Source organism: Colletes latitarsis, chromosome 4 (assembly GCF_051014445.1).
Source record: "Colletes latitarsis isolate SP2378_abdomen chromosome 4, iyColLati1, whole genome shotgun sequence".
In the NCBI taxonomy this organism is placed as follows: domain Eukaryota; kingdom Metazoa; phylum Arthropoda; class Insecta; order Hymenoptera; family Colletidae; genus Colletes; species Colletes latitarsis.
Genome location: NC_135137.1, coordinates 27,799,940 through 27,823,037, shown reverse-complemented (window position 1 = coordinate 27,823,037; position 23,098 = coordinate 27,799,940). Strand labels below are relative to the sequence as shown.

The 23,098-nt window shown below is 36.4% G+C and overlaps 1 protein-coding gene across 1 annotated transcript in view; it reads left to right on the top strand.

Annotated features, from left to right (window-relative positions):
- The window catches only part of Igl (IQ calmodulin-binding domain containing protein igloo), a 317,128-nt gene that overhangs the window by 125,284 nt on the left and 168,746 nt on the right, over nucleotides 1–23,098 (top strand). The window contains exon 2 of the mRNA XM_076763873.1: nucleotides 20,551–20,877. Within this exon, the coding sequence (XP_076619988.1) occupies nucleotides 20,551–20,877 (327 nt within the window). The remainder of the gene's footprint in view (nucleotides 1–20,550; nucleotides 20,878–23,098) is intronic.

Below are 23,098 nucleotides of genomic sequence, written 5' to 3'. Positions count from 1 at the left end.
ATTTCAAGCTAATATTTATGAATAGTAGTAATTATATTCATCCTTGTTTCCCTTTTTATTTGCTCGTACTACTTAAACGAATCATCCTCTAAAAGAGAACTCTCGCGCATACACGTGATGTCGCGTTTGTTTAACGGCCATTTATTATGCAATAAAGTCTAATCAACTACCAGGAAACGTCTGCAGTCAGCAGAATTACCGAATAATCTTTGAATCAACAGAAGACGAAATTAGAGTGCTTAATATCACTTCGTTGTACGCGTAAAGATGATTTTCTTAATCATCAGTCGTGCATCATACTAGCAGAGGTTTACTAACTTATACGAAAGTTAGATGGAGATATACTATAACAATTAACCTTCATTAAACGAATGCCCTCGAGAATTTTACTATGAAATGAGTACAGAGAACAAATTATTACTAGAAAGAAACAGTCACCAATTCTGAAAATATATTTGAAACAGGCACTTAAATCAAACGAATACAAATTTAAACATGTACTTACAGCAAATTTTACTTACGAGCTCTTATTTTACAAACACATTTAAAAAATCTCTATATTTTTTTTATTATATTTCATTACGTTTTCGTGTACACTTCGTTTATATGCACATATGTATATGTCATTCTTTTTCTCTTGCATATTCAGTATATGAATTATTATAATAGTTAAATGAGCATGCAATAAATGTATTTGAATTTCAGCCTTTACAAATATAATTTTAAAAATCAAAAACCCGATGCCGAGATTGCAATGAAAATATCGAGGGTGAATTGGTTTTTCAATATTAACAATATGAATTTGATTTAAGTCGACGTTTGTACTCTCAACAATTTATGTTAACGATGAAAACAACGAAATTTATTATTGTTTCGTTGTAAAATCAGTTTTCGATCAGCATCATAAGGGGCCAATAAATCTATTGCTAGGATTCATTGTGTTTACTTTTGTTACGAGTTCGTTTGAATAAATTGTTAAAAATACAAACGTCGACTTAAATATCATCGCGAATGCACATCCTTCAGTTCGTCCTTGCATATTAAGTACTCCCTTCGTCAGAGAGATGACCGCGTTTAATCGAAACAAAAGGTCGATCAAGATGAGATCTGATCTTCCATAGCGAGAAGTTCCTTCTGTACGTCTCGCCTTCATCGTCCAGTATAATTCATAGTTTTTTTACGGAGCTAACTCACGGTAATCGAACCCACTGTTTTAGGTGAAGCTTCACCTTTACCCTTCGGGGATTAACGAGCGTAAGCCGTCGGTCGTTAGAGCGGAAAGTGAGATTTAACGTGCCTGTGCGCTATAAAGCAAATGATATTCGTGCTCTGTTACAAACATTGACCGAATTCGAAACTGTTGCGTCAAGAGGTATCCGATAGGGCTGTGACTATTTCAGTAATTTAACATTCGATTACTTTTTTCTTTTTTATATTAACTTTTAACGTCGCATCGACCTTACGGTCATTAGCGACGGTTAGTTCTAACGTTTTCTTTTAGGGGTGGTTAGGTTTCTTTGTACGTGTTAGTTTCACTTAAATACTTCAGAGTAGCATCGGTGCATTCTGGAGCCATTAAGGCTGTTGGTTTTTCTATTTTGTACTTTTGTCTTGAGATTTGGAATCTGTTGGAATTACTTTTTACGTGCTCGAGTACTACGAATGAACTTCGAATGTTGCTAAATAAAATTATATTTCACTTTTCTTGAAAACGGCAAATATTACTATTCGAATAACCTCTTCAACCTTGCTTTGTTTACTTCTTCTATGTACTTTGTTTTTATTTGACTAATAAAATTGTTAAATAAAAAATAAAAATAAATTAAATGAATGAAAATGGTTATTTCGAATTTTAATAATTATTGAATTGATATTTACTATATTAACACTGTATTAATACATACATTGTATAAATACACTGTATTAAAACACTGGATTCAGATTGACGCTATTCAAACACAAAATATTTTGTATGTTACTGGTCTAAATTTAGAGAGAACTGTAACAACAATTTTATGGATTTTAACATGCTCGACATCAATCTATGAAGTATTTACCAGTTGATTTTTTGATAGATTATTTTGCTAATGAATTATTATCTGAAGAAGACACGGATTAATGAGTTTTACTAACGATACTTTTTATTAATGATACTTCTTAAAAAACATATTACTATTAATTTACGTATTTTACGAGTTATACAATTTTAAGTAATGCTATGTCTCTGTGTATAGTTTTTAAAAATGTTGGAACTGTGTTTGGTTCAAGCCAATAATTCTAAACAACTCATTATTATATTTAAACACATTTATTTCTAATTTTAACAATGAACATATTTCTACACGTGTTCCCTCAAAACGCCATTACATACTACCAGGCGCTTTGCCACGGGATTCCCCCTCATATCTCTGGCCCAACGCTACCAACTTCAATCATTAAAAATAATTTCACAAAAAAGTGTACGATTGCTAAAGTGTTACGATTCGTAGAAACGTATCCTGTAAAAAACTTTCAATATTATGCTATTTTTAATATTGAAACACTTTCAACGAGCATTTTGTTATTTCTGACCGCTGCACAGAGAGGCCAAACGCGAATCTACTTAATAAAAAATCCTACTCATTAAAAATAGCTTTCTGTATTAATTCTTTTGGGATCGTTATAAAGAGGATAGTTGGCTCTTTAAACAGATGATAGTTTCAATCGCAGACAAAATTTTTTAAACTTTTTACAGCCACTCGAATTTTTATTTTTGAAAAATTATCATTTCTTTACTTACCTATTATTGTAGAAATTTTTTTGAAGAACTTGAATTTAGGGGTGTGATAATAGAGGGTTTAACCTTCAAAATGACCCCAAAAAGATTGATGTGCAATTTTTTTTCAATTCTTTAATATTTACTTTACCATTAATAATTACATTAGTATTTTAAAGGTAGTATATTTTAGTCAAATGTGCCAGTAGTAAACTATTGATTTTACAATGTGTTATATTACTTTATATGTTATTTAGTTTAACTTCACATAGTTTTTTTTTTCTCCATTTCATACTTTCTTATCCCCTTCAAACCATCTTTGTCACATTGCATTTTACATTACAAACCATTTTTAAAGGTTAGAATTAAAAATAAATGAAAATGCAAGAAAATATAAAATTACATTTTCCACCGAAAGTATTAATTTCAAGACCTACGTTGATTGAACATTTTTACTCCTCCCAATGAGAACTGTAAGCCACAGAAATTTTAAACCCTCTTTATAAGTTTCCTTTATAACAAATTTTTAAATCCTCTCAAAGCTTAATGACACATAATCTGAAATATATGAAGTAGAACATTAACTATTTGAGACTACCTTGAAACGTCATTAAATTCATTAAATTTCTATATTACGAGACGAAAGTAGGTACTTTCTTGTACAAAATCCATAGTGAATATTGTTGGAATTGTGTCTGGTTCATTCTAAACAATTCTAAACAATTCATTATTATTTCAACACATTTATTTCTAATATTAACAATGAACGTACATATTTCTACACGTGTTCCCTTATAACGCCATGACACATTACCGGGCGCTCTATCACGGGATTCCCCCTCACATCTCCGTTCCAGCGCCACCAACTACAATCAGTAAAAATAACTACACAAATATCACCATTTACAAAAGGAGAAAGGTCAACCATTAAATGCTATTCTTAACCCTTTGCACTCCGGGAGTATTTATTAATATGAACGATTAGCAATACCAAATTAAATTTTATGATGTGATTTCTAAAAATAAAAAAATACTCTTCTTTCGACAAACTATTTATTAATATGAACAATTAGCAATACCAAATTAAATTTTGTAATGTGATTTCTAAAAACAAAAAAATATTCTTCTTTCCACAAACATGTGTATGAATACCTATAATTTAAATTTTATTTATATATTTTCTAAATTCAGTTTGTGTCATAAATGAAACTTAAATCGATCTATGGTATGTACATATTATGTTTATCGCCATAGCGGCGCCAGTGGAGTGCAAGAGGTTAATATACCTAACAAATTTCCACAGGTGAATGGTGCTTTTTTCGAGACCCACGAGACGTTTAGAAACTTAAATAAAGTGAAAGTTAAGTAATAAGAAACTATCAAAATTTGGAATCTTTCCCGATTACCAGCGAGAGTGTGCGCGTAAAATGCGACATTTTTTCGCGCAGTCGTGTTTTTTCATATCCTGGCCGTGATCCAAGTCGAGAAATAAATAATTATCGCGAAAGGTCGAAGAAGACTTGGTTTTACATCCCCGTCTAACCAACGGACCGTCAAGCTTCCGTCCCCGACTCCGGAAACCTCTTGAAATTGACCTGGATGTTTCCCAATTCGCTTCTGTAAATTTCCTGTTTTAATTTGCGAGCGTCGTTCTCGTTCTTCGTGCTCCCTTTATATCGGCGGGCATTTCGTGCCCGGGGGCGAGAATGGGGTTCCTTGAGGCGCAGAGAAACCGAAATCTCGCCTTAAAATAGGCGCTTCGCGAAACACGGAGGTAGTAATTAAACGCGCGTGTGCAACATGTGCACGTGTCACTAGCGGTACGGCAGCAATGATTCACGGTCTTCTTTTGTTATCACCGTCTCCCACGCAAGTACAATTTTTTCCCCTTCCTTTTTTTTTCTTTTCTTTTTTTCGTTTTGTGCCGCGATACCGGCCCCGGCTACACGCTCTTTATTCGCACGAAGACTTATAAGTTTCGTGTTTTGCGGACACACGCGAGCACCGCGCGTGCCAGACAAATCAGCCCGACGAGTTTCCTCGAAATTGGAAGCGCTACAGATTTTTCAGTTTTGTTTCGAAACGTGGAATTTGTCTTGTGAAAACGAGCATTTGGCGACCGTGGAACTACAGTTAACAGAATTAAATTTCATTCGCCACGAACGTACACTTTGAACGATCGAATCGGGGGTTTATGATATCGATTTTGGTTCTCGAAACGGTCGCCAGAAACTTTTATTCTGCATTGTTTATGCATTTATAGGAATTTTTAATTCTGAAAGAACTACAAAATGCACTTGACATGGAAAAATATAAGGAATTAAAGTAAAATGCGAATTATTATATTTAGGGGTTGAGACAATCCTCTACAAAACTCCCATTTCATTAATTCTATTAATAATAGTATGAATTTGCATGAAAATCCGCAGTTTAATTATGTGGAATCGGTATTTTCAAACGTATCTATTCTAAATCGATGTCAAAACAGTCATACATACAGGGTGTTCGGCCACACAGGGGAAAAATTGTAATGGGAGATTCTAAACGCAAAAATAAAACGAAAATCAAGAATATCAATTTGTTTTTAGAGGCTTCGTTAAAAAGGTATTCAAAAATTGAATTAAAAAATGTCAAACCATTCTGAAAAAATTATTTTTGGTTGCGGGGGTCAATTACAATCATTTTTGGTAAATAGACATACCCCCGAAATCCTACCCACTTTCTAGAAAAAAATTCGAGAAGGTGTGAAATTTTTCGACGAAAAAAAAAAATTTCAAATCGTTCAGGGAAAATTATTTTTAACTAAGGAGGTTAATTACAATCATTTTTTGTTATTATACATACCCACGAAATCCTTCGCACTTTTGAGAAAAAAATTCCTTACCGAAATTACAATGTCTGACCCTGACATTCTGATTCCCCTAAAATGTCAAAAAGTTTTAAAACATTCTGGAAAAATTATTTTCGATTGCGAGGGTCAATTATAATCATTTTTGGTGAATACACTTTCCTCCGAAATCCTTTGCACTTTCGAGAAAAAAATTCAGGAAGGTGGACAAATTTTTCGACAAAATTAAAAAATTTCAAATTGTTCATCGAAAAATTATTTTTAATTGCAGAGGTCAATTACAATCATTTTTGGTGAATACACATACCCCCGAAAGTTCCTTTCTTTGGTCACATAATTATAAAGTACTTTACCATGCTTGAAATTGTTTACAAGTGTTAAATGTTTTTTTAAAAATAATGATAGAATTAATTAAAATCCAAATTATATCGGCGCAATAATTATATAACACGGTACCGTAATTAATATAGAAATAATATCGGTTCTGAAGCATCTGTCTTACAAAACAGTTATTTAGAACGAATTCCCATAACTGTTTCAGTCAGAACTGACATGTAACAGTTTCAAACAGCTATTTTCGGTACCAACCTAAACAAGAACTTTAAACAAGAATGAATAGTATTTCCTAAAAGCTTCAAGTATACACTATGACACAACAAAACAGCGTTTTGTAACTTTATATAGTCAAAAAGTTCTTTCCATTTTTTAAATATAAAAATATAATTATAATATTTAATATATGACTTATGTTTAATAATTAGTCCCTTCTTTTTATGAACCACGGAATGTAAATTTCTTCCAAATTAATAAAAAATATTATTTTTCAAACTCATTTATTTGTTTACGCTGGTATCTGAATGCAGTACGTCGATTATTATTTATCGAATATCAATTTGAATTTCAGACATAAATTAAATTATTACAGGATCAGATAATTAAAATAATACGTAACATAATGATATTCGATTGATTTTGTTGTGTCTGCTAATAGAAAAATTTGTGATTATATGATATATGATATTATATGTGAATGAATATATGATATTATTTAAAAAAATAGTCAATAAATTATTAATAGAAATAATACCAATAAATTATTCACTGGATACCAATTTTCTTTGGAACATTTGACCGTTAAATTGTCAAAACCAGCTGAAATATCAAGACTTCCGATTCACAATTCACCTTAAATTTTTTAGTTACTCTCTAGGGAAATTAGGACACCCGGAAATTCGGAAAATTTTGTAACATTGGGGGCATACAGAGTGGTTCATTTTTCATTCATGCTATATAGGGCTTGGAAGAGTAAAATCGATCTTTATAAAAAATGCAGGCTTCCCTTTCTCACAAAATGACTGAAGAACGATGAAAGATATAACAAAATGGTTTAACGGCAGTTTCGTCTCTTTTTATGTTTCGCACAACTGCATAAAAATAATTATCGAGATTATAATAATTTAATTATTCCAACCACCAACCCCTGCAGTCGTGTAACAAAAATTAAAACAAATACATTTATTAGGAAAAGTATTTTAGCATGTGTTTCCAAAATGCAAAACCTCAACTGTAAGAGTTAGTAATGATAATAATCTCAAAAATATTATTTAATCACAGTTTTGTAGGTATAAGAAAAAGGGGCAACTTTTGGTTTTTCTTTCAATATTTTTCACCGTTTTTCAGTTATTCTTTTAACCCTTTGACACTCAGAACTTTAAATCGTTACTTAATAATTATTTAATAATTGTATCTTGTAAAGTCGAAAGTATCAATATTAAACTGATCTATAGAATGTTTATAGACAGTTGCAACAATAAGTATTATAACTAAATATCTTGGGTGACATTTTCACCTATAAAGTACTTACAGATACAAGACTCAAAACGATTTCGCATAATTTTTGAGCATTTTATTTAATTTTCAACCAAATGTGATGAAAGTTTTTATGAAAAAATAGTCTCTTCCTCTATTTTGAAACAATTTATTTAAATAATGTAACACGAAAAGAAAGTGTGAGATAATGATTCTCGTTCCAAATTGTTGGAATCTATTTACTGTAAATAAAACTACAAATCCCTGCTGGGAAAAATTAAATGTTAATCGACGACAGAATTTGACGCATTTTTAAAATGGATGTTGCATGAGTGCAGTGCTGAAAATTAAATGTTAAAGGGACAATTTCACGCCTTCAAACGATATTATAACATCAGCGAAAAATGATTTTGTGTAACGGATGGTCTACTTTACTTGCATACAACGTTCCAAAATTTTCGAATTTCTTGGCTTCCCCTGTCAGAATAATACAGTTGCACAGTTAACAAAGTTCTATACCCACAGATTGTATTATTTATTAATACTGTTATACTGTTCTATATCCATAGAATGCATTATTTAATAATACTGTTATACTGTTGTAATATCGAATGAATATATTTAGGTTTCAGAGTGTTCGATTTTTACTTTCCATGTGCAAAGGTAGATTACGTTTTATAGTTATGAAGGACGGACAATCTTGGTGAGTCGGCTATCCCTGACCTGAAGGTGTGAACCCTCGAGAGCACTTCTCATTTTAAAAGTGCGTTGTCGAGAGCAGGTACAGCATCGTTCATAATTATTCGAACGACTATGTGTTGGACGGAATAACAAATTAATCTAAAATGGATATGAATTTTTATTTTCTGGTTTCGATAATATACATAACATGAACGATACAAAATAACGTGCTTAGTAATTATAACAGAAATTAGTAAAAAAATGTTCAAGATAAAAATATCTACTATTACCTCTGTTATCAACAACATGACTCTGAAAGACTGTTATTGCAATACAAACAACTGTAATTGTAATCTGTGATAATATGATTTTTGTAATAAATATATTACGATCAGTTGTTTTAGAATATTGGTTAATTTTTAATTACGAATGCAACGTAATGCAACATAAATACCAAAATATTTATTAGGCAGCTTAAGTGAAAGAAATAGGTATTTAAATATAATTATACACCTGCTTGATCTGGGTAAAAGAAATATCCTTTGCGTGCCACGAGTCATTTGAATTCTAATAAACCTAGTTGAATTAAATAATTACAATATATACGTTTATTTGAATACTTACAAGAATATTTATTCATAACGTAAAATACAATGGTATTTATTAATTTACTCTTACCTTAAAAGTTTGCTCGAATTTAAAGTAACACATTGGAGATTGGAAATTAAAATTTCAAATAATAATTTTTGTCGAAAAATTTCACACCTTCTCGAATTTTTTTCTCGAAAATGGGTAGGATTTCGAGGGTATGTCTAATGACCAAAAATGATTGTAATTGACCCCTGCAACCGAAAATAATTTTTCTACAACGATTTGAAACTTTTCAACTTCGCCAAATTTCAGGGGAATAACCATTCATGGTCAGACATTATATTTTCGGTAAGGAATTTTTTTCTCGAAAGTGCGTAGGATTTGGAGGGTATGTCTAATGACCAAAAATAATTGTAATTGACCCCCACAACCAAATTAATTTTTCCAGAATGATTTGAAATTTTTTAATTTAATTTGTTAAAAACTTTTTAACGAAGCCTCAAGAGAAATTGATATTCTTAATTTTCGTCTTAGTTTAGCCTCTAGAATCTCTCATTAAAACTTTTCCCAGGGGTAGCCAAACACCCTGTATAAACAACTATAATCTGTTAAGTCAGATTAGTGTCGAACTATTTGTAATTACTTTTTACGGATGTCGTGAAATAAGTTCTAAACACACCAGTCACTCGTAAAAAATTAACTAATTGTATTAGGAAGTAAGTCGAAAGTCTACGTACATTATAAAAGCAGTAAAAGGGGTTATTTGTCTTACTTTCTTCTCAAATATGAAAACAAAACGAAGTACTCATCGAAACTCTTACAATTAGGATAACGACAATATATTCCGTCGAACGGCACGATATAAGAATAAATATTAAATGGTGGCAGATTAACGTATTAGATAAAACGGAAGTAGAGCATCCGAGATCCAAGTTTCCACAAATTCCCGAAGGATGGAGAGCTGGAGCTTAATCAACAGAGCTACGCGAAACACGAGTTCAAAGGGAATTGCATACAAGCGCGCAGATTTCATCAAAGTCGCTGATTAAATCTCTCGCTCGACGATAAATTTTTATTGAATCGTGCATATATGACGGTATATGTTATATCAGATTATATACAGGCTACGTTACTACAAACGAATTCTTGTACAGAAACACATTTCAAATAAACTGAAACGAAACGCAAGGCGTCGAGTTTGGAGTTTGAAAAATGATTCCCTTTCAAGTTCGCAGCAAAGCTACGTTCATTACGGAGATTCCTTTCCTTTTGCCATCAGGTTCCCATTATTAATTTTATTTAGACACGTTCATTGTTTAAATTAATGGAAAACCGAAATTTGAAATATAGTGTAGGATGTCGGAGATAAGGATCACTCCAATTATGGCGATAATTCTTTGCGACTATTATTTTATTTTATTCACACGTCGCCACAGAAACAGATATGAGATTTGATTTTTGATTTGATTTAAAAAATAAAAATATAAATAATTAATTTTATTATAAAAAAGAAAATATTAATATAGCTTGAAAAGGAATTAACGTTTAATTGGTTGTTATATAAGTTTACTCGTATAAGATAAGATTCTAGAATATTTTGTTATTTGAGAATAAGCAATGACATTTGATTTATTTTTATATTTTTCTCCCTATGTTCGTATTAATTTAATTAGATTTTATTTTTGGTTGAATAAATCCAGAAAATGTCGCTAGAGCGAAAGCAGGTAGAAGAACGCAATTTTTAACGACTGAATAATCACTTTGTCCGTTCGCGAGTGGTGAAAATGTGTCTTCTTTTTATTCGCACGCTGTTATATAATATTACAGCGTAACTTTTCTATGGACCTAATTCTATACATTAAAACGTAAGTGTCTTCTTCACAATTTCGTGAAAAAGAAAACGATTAAAAGTTAAACGAGACGTAATTTTGTCCTATTTTTACAATTATACACTTTCGTAATACTCCAAAAAGCACAGAATAAAATGTTGCTAATGCGTGTTACAAACTGACTTATAAGCTATGTTTGACTTTACAATTTTACATTTTCCACTCGAAGAATATTCATTAAATCGTGTATAAATTAGTTGCTATCTGTTGCTATATGAAAGTTTTTTGACAAATTTTGTTTATCAGGATTTCATTTAAAAAGTTGTTTTCTTACAAAAAATATAAAAATAGGCACACTTTTTAAATATTTTGCGTTTTCGGACGTTCGAATTTTCATATTGGGCAAACAAAGTTTATTTCACTAGCTTTGAAGAATAATTCTAGTTTCGTACAAAACAATGTTTAAAATACTTTTCCTTCATTAATTGTTGATCGCTTAAGTTTTAAGTGTGTGACCATATTAGGGGCATATGTAGGTCATATTAGGTATTAGTTCGTCCCATTTAAAGTGGAACATACCAAACTGTCATTGCTAATTTCGATGAAATTTGGTACACTGGTGCAACGACCAAAAATATTTGATCCTAATTTTTTTCTTATTATCCATGTCGATGAGGTGAAATCTGTCCTCAACGTAGACGCAGTAAAATGTATTTATTCCATCATGTCGCAATCTATTAAAAATATCGAAAAAGTGTAAATGAACTTTATATTTTTTACGGCGAATTTCACTACACAGACAAATTTGTAATAAATGCATTTGTTTAAATTATATATTGAAAAATGAGCTTAAGAAGAACAAGTACAAAACTCGGTCTCTTTCCTTTGGCAAGGGAGTTGATTTAAAACTTCGATGATTTTTTATTAAAATATAGTTCAACACTTTTCATTAAAACGTTGACATTTTTAAATTCTTTATCCACTAATAAGGCTGGAGATTGTTGTATTTTATTTCTTATAAGGTTCCATTTTATTATATGCTAACGAAAATATACATGCAATCAGCCAGTGTGGATTCCAAACTTAGAGCTTTAACACAATATCTATTTGATTTAAATTTCTATGAATTCTTCATGTTAGTATTCCTTGGTCTGACAAATTTTGTTTGTTTTCTATTAAGGGGGCATTACTGTCTAGACTGTCATTTTTTCAGGCTTCTTTGTGATTTTTTTTTTTTTAATGATGGGTAGGCTGCTTTGTGTTGAGACTTTGCAGATATATTTATTCATCTAATAAGTATGAACAGTATTTTTTTCATCAAAAAATATTAAAAATTGTAAGTTATAACTTCTTGTTTAGTGACTCTTCTGAAAATGGTGCTCCACTGGGCTTCCACGATTCCAGTTGATCCACCAATCTGAAACAAAGGGGGTTAAAGCATTTTTATTAGGAAAGTTGTAGTTATAGCAGGAACTAGGGAGAAGTCAAAATCCCGATAAATAAACGAATGGCGGTACTTCAAGTTTCGAATTTCTACCTTTTAATCTCTCTTTTGCTTTTAACATGTTAAAAAAAATAGTAAAACTCAATATTTTTTAAAAATCTCTAGTTTCAGCGATAAAGGCGTGTCTGTTGAATATTCTCTCCAAATTTCAAGTCAGTCGGTCTGCTAGATCTTGAAATATCACAGAAGCCAGTTTACATGCGTTTTTTTTAAATAAGAAGTTATAACTTCCACAATTTTTAATATCTTTTGTTGAAAAAAATGCTGTATATACTTATAAGTTGAATAAATATATCTACAAAATCTGTTGAGCCGTTCATAATCTTGCGGCAATAAGCACGTGGCCAAATGGTGCCACCCATAATAAGGTTGAAGATCGTGCGGGGATTCCCGTGGCTTTTGTTCGAGTTGAGTCGAATTTTAAAAAAGTGGTTGTGTTTAACATTTAAATATTGTCTATGTATAATTATCCAATCAGTTCCTACGCAAGAGGACCTCATATTATTCAACAAAATCTCAATTCAAAACAGCCTACCTATCACTGAAAGAACAAAAATCACAAAGAAGCCCAAAAAAATGACAGTCCCGACAACAATACGCTCTTAAATTACAAATTTTATTCTCGTCAATTTCAAAATATCGAACGGTATGAATTTATACGACGACCTAATACTTTTATCCAAACTATTGGTTTAGTAACTAAGTAATTGCAGATTTTTTTAATAAAATTAGCTCAGGATTTCCTCAAGTAGTACTGACCTTTGCAAGGGAGGGAACTGCACCAATGGATACAAATTTTCATTAAAAATACATGCATGCAATGCTTATTCTTAACAACATACGAATACGTAACAATTCAACTAAAGCCATGTATCAGTGAAATCCGCAATTACATAGATAACGGTAGAGAAGGAAAAGAGACGTTATTAAAATTATTAAAATATAAATTTTATCGAATTACATCCTTTCATCTTGGGCCTGCCTTAAATGTTAAGACATTCGATGGTCAGTCGAGAAGTTTATACATAGAAACAGACTGTAGGTCGAGTGCTTGCGAGAAAGGTACGTTGAGCGTAGCCCTCTGCCCTCATTTTTAGTTTTTATTTTATTGGACACGATTAGTGACAATGTCGCACGACAACAGTAGTGCATCGGCAGTGCCGGGAGTTTCCGGAGGGTCGCCGTCGGGAATCGACCGAGTAGCAGTCCGCCTGCCCGAATTTTATCACACAGACCCCGAGTTATGGTTCGCGATCGTAGAACGCAGTTTCGAGTCGGCGGGCGTTACGACCGAAAATACAAAGTTCGGATATGTGTTGGGCGCGCTCAAAGAACAATACAACGCCGAGATAAGGGACATTGTGATGGCCCCCCCCGAGCACGGGCCAATACCAGAAATTAAAGTCGGAGTTGATTCGACGCCTGTGCGCGACACAGGACCAAAAAACGAGGCGGCTTCTCGAGGCCGAGGAAATGGGCGACCGGAAGCCGTCACAGTTCCTGCGGCACCTCCGTATTTTGGCGGGGAACAACGTGTCGGAAGGACGGTTGCCGACAAGCATGCAGGTGGTCCTGGCTACGCAGAAGGACACCGAATTAGACAAGGTGGCAGAACTCGCGGACGCGATTGCGGATACGATGGGTCCACGCACCGAGGTCGCGGTGGCGTCGACCGGTGCCCCGGCAGCCGTCGGACAGTCGAACTTCGCGCAGGACGTCGAGGCCATGTTAAACATCAAAATGGCCCAGTTAACCATGACGCTCCGCCAGGAAATCGCCGCGGTACGTCAGGAGCTCGGCAGCGGGGGCCGACATTCGCGATACGACGGGGGCTATCGGCCTAGGTCACCAGCGCGCCAACGCTCGCGACGGCGGTCCAGCTCACGACGCCGGACCGAACAAATGCAAGGTAAATGTTTTTATCACTGGCGTTGGGGGTCTAATGCCCACCGTTGCGTCCCGCCTTGCACCTGGAATGGTGCACCGGGAAACGACTTGGACAGTCGTTAATGACGGCGAGTGACGCCTGCCCGACGCCACGCCGTCTGTTCGTGACGGACTTTGAGACGAAGGCGCAATTTTTGGTCGATACAGGAGCCGACCTTTGTGTGTTCCCGCGGTCGTTGTCTCGTGGTTCCCGGCAAAAATCGTCGTACGTGTTGTTCGCGGCGAACGGGAGTGAGATCGCGACGTACGGTGCCGTCACGCTGACGTTAGATTTAGGTTTACGTCGGGCGTTTACGTGGAGATTTGTTGTGGCCGAGGTTTCGAAACCAATAATCGGCGTGAACTTTTTATATCATTATGGACTTCTTGTAGACATTAGGAACCGTAGGTTAATAGACAATGTGACGTCGCTGTCAGTGCCGGGACAGCCGGCAGGTAAAAGTGCGTCGTCAGTGCCGTCGGTTAAAACTGTGACCGGTAGTTCAGTGTACGTGGGGTTGCTGCAGAAATTCCCGGAAATCACCAAACCCATGGGGATTCCGGCTGCAGCGAAGCACTCCACGGTGCACTATATTAGGACAACCACAGGTCAACCGGTCACCTGTAAGCCACGCCGTTTGGCGCCGGATCGGCTCAAGGCAGCGAGACGGGAGTTCGACACCATGCTCCAGCTCGGGGTCGCCCGACCGTCGGAGAGTTGCTGGTCCTCCCCGCTGCATGTGGTGCCGAAAAAGGAACCGGGTGAATGGCGACCGTGCGGCGATTACCGGGCCCTGAATGCGAGGACATTGCCGGACAGGTACCCGGTAAAAAACATTCAGGATTTCGCGCAGGCACTGTATGGTAAGCGTGTGTTTTCCACGATAGATTTAGTGCGCGCGTATAATCAGATACCGGTAGCCGCCGAGGACATTTGCAAAACGGCCGTGACTACCCCGTTCGGGATGTTTGAATTTCCGGCCATGCCCTTCGGATTGCGTAACGCGGCACAGACATTTCAAAGGTTTATTGACGAAGTGCTCCGCGGTCTAGATTTCGCGTACGCGTATATCGATGATATTCTCGTGGCGTCGCAATCCGAAGAGGAGCATATCGAACATTTAAAGACTTTATTTAATAGGCTTAAGGACTACGGTATCGTAGTGAATTCCGGGAAGTGCGTATTTGGTAAAACTCTAGTGCATTTTCTCGGGTATGAAGTGTCGGGAAAGGGTTCGCGACCGCTAGACAATAAGGTGCGCGCGATAGCGGAATATCCGCAACCCGTTACCGTGAAACAATTGCGGCAGTTCCTAGGTATGTTGAACTTTTACCGCCGGTTCATACCTAGGGCTGCGCAGGTACAAGCGCCGTTAAACGACCTGCTTAAGGACAATGTGAAGGGTCGCGCGCTTGTTACCTGGACGCCGGGGTCGATAGCCGCGTTCAAAGCCTCGAAACGGACTTTAGCGGAGGCCGCGTTATTGGCGCACCCGCGTAGCGATGCTCCCCTCGCGCTTACCTGCGACGCGTCTGATTTCTCCGTCGGCGCGGTACTCCAACAGCGTACGGACAGCGGCTGGGAGCCATTGGGGTTCTTCTCCAAGAAGCTGACCGACGCCGAAGGGAAATATGGAGCCTACGACCGGGAACTGCTGGCGATCTACCTGGGCATTAAGCACTTCAGGCATATGGTTGAGGGTCGGGTGTTTACCATCTACACCGACCATAAGCCTATTACTTTTGCGTTTAGGCAAAAGCCTGAAAAGTGCACGCCCAGGCAGTTCCGGTATCTGGATTTGATAGGGCAATTTTCCACCGACATTCAACATCTGGCCGGTAAGGACAACGTCGTGGCGGACGCCCTGTCCAGGATTGAGGAGGTCAATGGACTCCTCGATTACGATGACCTCGGAAGGGCCCAGGAAACCGATGAGGAGCTTCAACGGTACTTGCGTGGAGAAATCGGGAGCGCGTTACGGTTGAAGCGAGTGGGGGTTCCGGGTACGCACCGTTTGGTGTATTGTGACGTGTCGACGGAGTCGGTAAGACCGTTTCTTACGAAGTCGTTCCGTCGGACGGCTTTCGACGCGGTACATAGACTAGCCCATCCGGGGATTAAAGCGTCGGTTAGGTTAGTGACCGAACGTTTTGTGTGGCCATCGATCAAGGCCGATTGTAAAAAGTGGGCGCGCGAGTGCGTCGAGTGTCAGCGGTCGAAGGTGACGCGACACGTGCATTCGCCGCCCGGTACGTTTGCGCCCTCGGGACGATTTGAGCACGTTCACATTGATATTGTGGTGTTGCCCGTTTCCGAGGGATACAGATATTGTCTGACCTGCGTCGACCGGTTTACGCGGTGGCCTGAAGCCTTCCCGTTGAGGGATCAGGAGGCCCCGACGGTAGCGCGGGCGTTTTATGAGGGTTGGATTACCCGGTTCGGGACCCCTCTTCGCGTTACGACGGACCAGGGCAGACAATTTGAGTCACACCTGTTTAGACACTTGGGCGAACTAACAGGTACATCACACCTGCGGACAACGGCGTACCATCCGGCGGCCAATGGCATGGTGGAGCGTCTGCACCGCCAGATGAAGGCAGCCATCCGTTGTCATCAGCAGGCGCAGTGGACAAAGGTGCTTCCCACCATATTGCTGGGCATCCGCGCAGCCTGGAGGGAAGACGTGAAGGCCACGGCAGCGGAGCTCGTATACGGCGAGACGCTGCGATTACCGGGCGAATTTCTATCGCCGCGACCAGCCGCAACGGATTCCGGCGTAGCGGATTTCGCAAAGGAGCTGCGCGAGCAATTTCGCGAGTTAGCGCCAGCTCCGGTTACTCGCCATGGGGCGAGAAAGACATTTATTTTTAAAGATTTGGGGGTGGCTGAGCAGGTGTTTGTGCGGAACGATAAGGTCCGGAGCCTGCTGCAGCCACCATACGATGGGCCGTATACGGTGGTTAGCCGTGGTCCGAAGACGTTTGTCATAAATATTAAAAATAAGCCGGTGACTATTACCGTAGATAGGTTAAAGCCGGCATACACCATGTCGGATGCGACGGAAGGGGATACGACCCCGTCTCCGCAGACGACGCAAGCAGCCAGTCCGGCGCCGCAACAAAATTCGCGGGTTACGCGTTCCGGGAGACGCGTTAGGTTCCCGGATCGATTACAGTTATGTAAAATTAGATATTTTTAATAATTTTGGAAAATGTACATTGTAAATATTTGCCACACGTAGGGTAACGCGTAAATATAGTGTAACTATTAGCGGAATGGATGGATGAGTGAGTTTTTATTGTATTGTATGGTTATGGATATGTATGGACAAATGTATTATATAGTATGTGTGTGATTATTTAGGTGTACTGTATATAGTTTTGTTTGTCTGTATGTTTGGGTAATTGTACGGAATGTTTGTTTCGTGATTGGTCAATCACTGGCAGGGGGGTGATGTAGCGGCCATTGTATAGCCACTACGCCCTTGCCAGAGTATGAATGGTAATGGAATGCAAGGCTAGTTTTAAGCTTTCTATTTTTCCATTTTCCCAGGGTCTCGTGCGAGCCTAGTCGTCCTGTAAACACTTGGCGACCAGAGCTGTACGAGGCGCCTGTTTTCCTTCAAGGTTTCGCCTGGGCCTCGGACCACCCCGATCCGGGCCCGGCGAGCCTCTTGACTTTTATTACCCTCTTTCACTCGCTAAACTTTTCCTACACTAAATATTTTTCAGTTTCGTTTTTCCATCTTTCTGTCCTATCTCTTTTTCTCTCCCTTTGTCTATTAGGGTAAGGGATGTATATAGGGAGTAGGTTGTAAGAAAGAATACGCAGTCCGTTAGAGACGTCGTCGAGGCAGTCCGTTAGAGACGTTGTCGATAAGCAGTCCGTTAGACTCCGCGAGGCAGTCTGGTTAAGACGTCGTCGCTCGCAGTCACTGTTAGCTTAACCTACGTGTGGTAGCGTTTGCCCCACACCCACCATCACTCGCGTGTAACAATAAATAATAATAATTGTGGGGTAGTCTAGTCGAGTAGTTATTTTACCTCCTAGCTCCCCTCAGTTCAAAACAATGTTTAAAATACTTTTCCTTCATTAATTGTTGATCGCTTAAGTTTTAAGTGTGTGACCATATTAGGGGCATATGTAGGTCATATTAGGTATTAGTTCGTCCCATTTAAAGTGGAACATACCAAACTGTCATTGCTAATTTCGATGAAATTTGGTACACTGGTGCAACGACCAAAAATATTTGATCCTAATTTTTTTCTTATTATCCATGTCGATGAGGTGAAATCTGTCCTCAACGTAGACGCAGTAAAATGTATTTATTCCATCATGTCGCAATCTATTAAAAATATCGAAAAAGTGTAAATGAACTTTATATTTTTTACGGCGAATTTCACGGCACAGACAAATTTGTAATAAATGCATTTGTTTAAATTATATATTGAAAAATGAGCTTAAGAAGAACAAGTACAAAACTCGGTCTCTTTCCTTTGGCAAGGGAGTTGATTTAAAACTTCGATGATTTTTTATTAAAATATAGTTCAACACTTTTCATTAAAACGTTGACATTTTTAAATTCTTTATCCACTAATAAGGCTGGAGATTGTTGTATTTTATTTCTTATAAGGTTCCATTTTATTATATGCTAACGAAAATATACATGCAATCAGCCAGTGTGGATTCCAAACTTAGAGCTTTAACACAATATCTATTTGATTTAAATTTCTATGAATTCTTCATGTTAGTATTCCTTGGTCTGACAAATTTTGTTTGTTTTCTATTAAGGGGGCATTACTGTCTAGACTGTCATTTTTTCAGGCTTCTTTGTGATTTTTTTTTTTTTAATGATGGGTAGGCTGCTTTGTGTTGAGACTTTGCAGATATATTTATTCATCTAATAAGTATGAACAGTATTTTTTTCATCAAAAAATATTAAAAATTGTGAGTTATAACTTCTTGTTTAGTGACTCTTCTGAAAATGGTGCTCCACTGGGCTTCCACGATTCCAGTTGATCCACCAATCTGAAACAAAGGGGGTTAAAGCATTTTTATTAGGAAAGTTGTAGTTATAGCAGGAACTAGGGAGAAGTCAAAATCCCGATAAATAAACGAATGGCGGTACTTCAAGTTTCGAATTTCTACCTTTTAATCTCTCTTTTGCTTTTAACATATTAAAAAAAATAGTAAAACTCAATATTTTTTAAAAATCTCTAGTTTCAGCGATAAAGGCGTGTCTGTTGAATATTCTCTCCAAATTTCAAGTCAGTCGGTCTGCTAGATCTTGAAATATCACAGAAGCCAGTTTACATGCGTTTTTTTTTAAATAAGAAGTTATAACTCCCACAATTTTTAATATCTTTTGTTGAAAAAAATGCTGTATATACTTATAAGTTGAATAAATATATCTACAAAATCTGTTGAGCCGTTCATAATCTTGCGGCAATAAGCACGTGGCCAAATGGTGCCACCCATAATAAGGTTGAAGATCGTGCGGGGATTCCCGTGGCTTTTGTTCGAGTTGAGTCGAATTTTAAAAAAGTGGTTGTGTTTAACATTTAAATATTGTCTATGTATAATTATCCAATCAATTCCTACGCAAGAGGACCTCATATTATTCAACAAAATCTCAATTCAAAACAGCCTACCTATCACTGAAAGAACAAAAATCACAAAGAAGCCCAAAAAAATGACAGTCCCGACAACAATACGCTCTTAAATTACAAATTTTATTCTCGTCAATTTCAAAATATCGAACGGTATGAATTTATACGACGACCTAATACTTTTATCCAAACTATTGGTTTAGTAACTAAGTAATTGCAGATTTTTTTAATAAAATTAGCTCAGGATTTCCTCAAGTAGTACTGACTTTTGCAAGGGAGGGAACTGCACCAATGGATACAAATTTTCATTAAAAATACATGCATGCAATGCTTATTCTTAACAACATACGAATACGTAACAATTCAACTAAAGCCATGTATCAGTGAAATCCGCAATTACATAGATAACGGTAGAGAAGGAAAAGAGACGTTATTAAAATTATTAAAATATAAATTTTATCGAATTACATCCTTTCATCTTGGGCCTGCCTTAAATGTTAAGACATTCGATGGTCAGTCGAGAAGTTTATACATAGAAACAGACTGTAGGTCGAGTGCTTGCGAGAAAGGTACGTTGAGCGTGGCCCTCTGCTGGCCATTGCGGGAGGTGTCGCCACAGGAGCCTTCCAATTTCCGTAGCCACCGTATTTGTTATTTATTTGTACGAGTCACGTGGCATTTGCATTAATTGGTACTTTATAAGTCATCAATGCATTCAAATTATTAAAATCTATTACCAAACTTCTTGTTTCCGTACACTTTGCTACTAGAAAAATTTGAATATTGCTACTGTAAGGGAAAATATTCCTAAGGAACGAAGTTTATCAATTCCACAACGTTATCAAGAATTAGGATTAGAATTTCTCAGACTTCGTTACCTTATATTGTATAAATATGAACTGTGCATCACGTAAAAAATATCCCACGTTATATGGATAGTTGCCAAACCAATATTTTCTGGTCGACAGTTTCTGACTTCCGTCCTTTAAATTTCCAGATATACCAAAAGCTTCCGAGGGCAGCCCGGCGAAAGTAGAGTCGCAAGAGTCCCCTCGCGAGAAGTCAGGGGAGACGAAGGTGTCGCAGTCGGAGTCGAAGGAGTCGAAAGAGTCGAACGAGTCGCAGGGGGAACAGGAAAAGGAAGACACAGTCGCGGATCAAGAAAGGGAGAAAGCCGCAACGAGAATACAAGCGGCATTCCGCGGCCTACACGTTAGGAAGAGTATGAAAGAGACTGAATCCTCGACAAAGCAGACGGGGACCAAATCCGATCCAGAGCCTACCAAAGAACAACTTCAGGAGGAATTCCGCGCCGACGACAAGGGTGAGTGTCACGTACGAACCCTTGAAATCGTCCCGGAGTGGGGCCTCTAATTTAAGAATTCCCTTTTGCCCGTCGATCCCCGTCTACGTCGTTTCGAAAAATGCTTTCGTTCCACTCGCGGAGGGAAATCATAGAGTTTCCTGAACGAAAGCCGCTGGAAATGGCTACCAGTTCGCTTTGATCGTGTTTTGGAACAGACGCGTGTTAACTCCAGGCTGTTCGCCTCGTTTGTTAGACGTGCTTGTATTGATAAATCGCATGTAGGATGTTTCGCCTAAATATCTTCTACAATGGTGGATACGCAAACAATATTTTGTGTATAGTTTGAATGGTACGAACTTAAAAAAAAGTATTTATAACAGGCCAATACGTTTATGCGCGTTGTTCAACAAAATAATATTAATTCATTTCATAACTTTAATTTGACTAGTGTTTTAATATTTGCATAACCTCGAAATTGGCTACTTTGCGTTTCTGTCCTATTATTTAATCGACCACGTGCAGGTTGATCCACCTAAATACCTTCTCCAATGGTGAGTACACAAAAAATATTTTATGTACAGTTTGAATGGTACGAACTACTTCGAAAAAAGTATTTGTAACAGGCCATTACGCTTATACGCGTTATTCAACAAAATAATTATTTCGCCAAATATTAATCCTTAATTTAAAACTTCCATTCTCATTTCATAAATTTAATTTGACCAGTGTTTTAATATTTGTATAAATTGGCTACTTTGAGTTTCTCTCCTATTATTTAATCAACCATATGCAGGTTGGTCCACCAGAATATCTTCTCCAATTGTGGGTATAGAAAAAATATTTTGTGTACGAAAAGTCTTGTATGTTGCAAAAAAGAGACTCTTATTCTACGTTTCAGAAGTTGTATTATTCTGGACACCATTTGGAACATTTATTGAAATGACAATTCAAATAAAACTTTGTAACAAATATTAAAAATTTCATGATGAAGTTTTCCAGAGATATCTAATTGACAGCTGTTTGTGTTGTAATAGTAAACATATTTATTTACATTTACAGGTTCCCTTCATAGGAAAATATTTTCTGTTTCATGTTATGTAAATATCTAAACGTATTTTTAACTAGACAACACAATGTTGCAGCAAGAAATATACAATTATATTAATTAATGTCCTTGGTAATCAATTTTGTTGTAACATATAGGTCTTTTGGTATCACTGAAAATACATACAAAATATTTTTTGCATCATCACAATTAGAAAAGATATTCAGGTGGCCTTGTTTAAGTGGAATGTCCTGTATACAGTAGTCCCTGGATAATGTTTGCTATTTTCTCCCTTGATATTGTTTGCAAAGTCATCCCCACCAACTCATGGAGCTGCATCGATGAGGTGAATGTTGCAAGGCTGGTCATTAAATGTTCATATATAGGATTAACCATACTTCTTTGAAAATGTGAGAAATGAAATGTAAAAATAAGTCAGTAACCTCATATAGCTTATAAACTTAAACTCAATTTAAAAACTGACATGAAAAACTTAAACTGAAACGAAATAAGTTGTTATGTATTAGTATTAATTATATTGTATTAATGACTGATAAAATGTTAATGAACTGGAATGAGAAGTCTTGTCACAACATCAGCTTGAAAAATAAGGAATTCTTTTATCGTGGTATCAATTTTTTATCACAAGTATGGGAACATGTTGATAGAAAGTAGTAAAATATATTTTGATGAAAAATTATTATACAATTTAAGGTAGGTGTTTCAGTAATTTTTTGAATATTAAAAAAACAGATTGTATTTAATAATATCTGTGAGTTTCATGGGATAATGTAATATTACTAACTTAATTAATTTGGATTAAAAGAGATTTAAAGAGTGAGTTTCAGGTTTCTGATTTTAATATTTTCTACAGACTACTATTACTATTTTAAATAATGCAGACTCTTGTGAAAATTTGGCAGAAAAAACGTATTCTAAAAGAAGGATTAAAATTCAAAATTTATTAATATACTTGTTAAAGTGTCTTGTGAACTTTAGTTTTTTATTTTTGTATAGATTGACAATATTTTTTTTAAATAATACAAAATTGTGTGAAAATTTGGGAAAATATAATTTGTAAATATATTTCCTTTAGTTTGATAGATTTATATTTTATGTGATTCTGTTTTTCTCTCAATATTTTAACAATTAAGAAAAAGTAAAATGTATCCCCCAGAAATTAAATTAAATAAT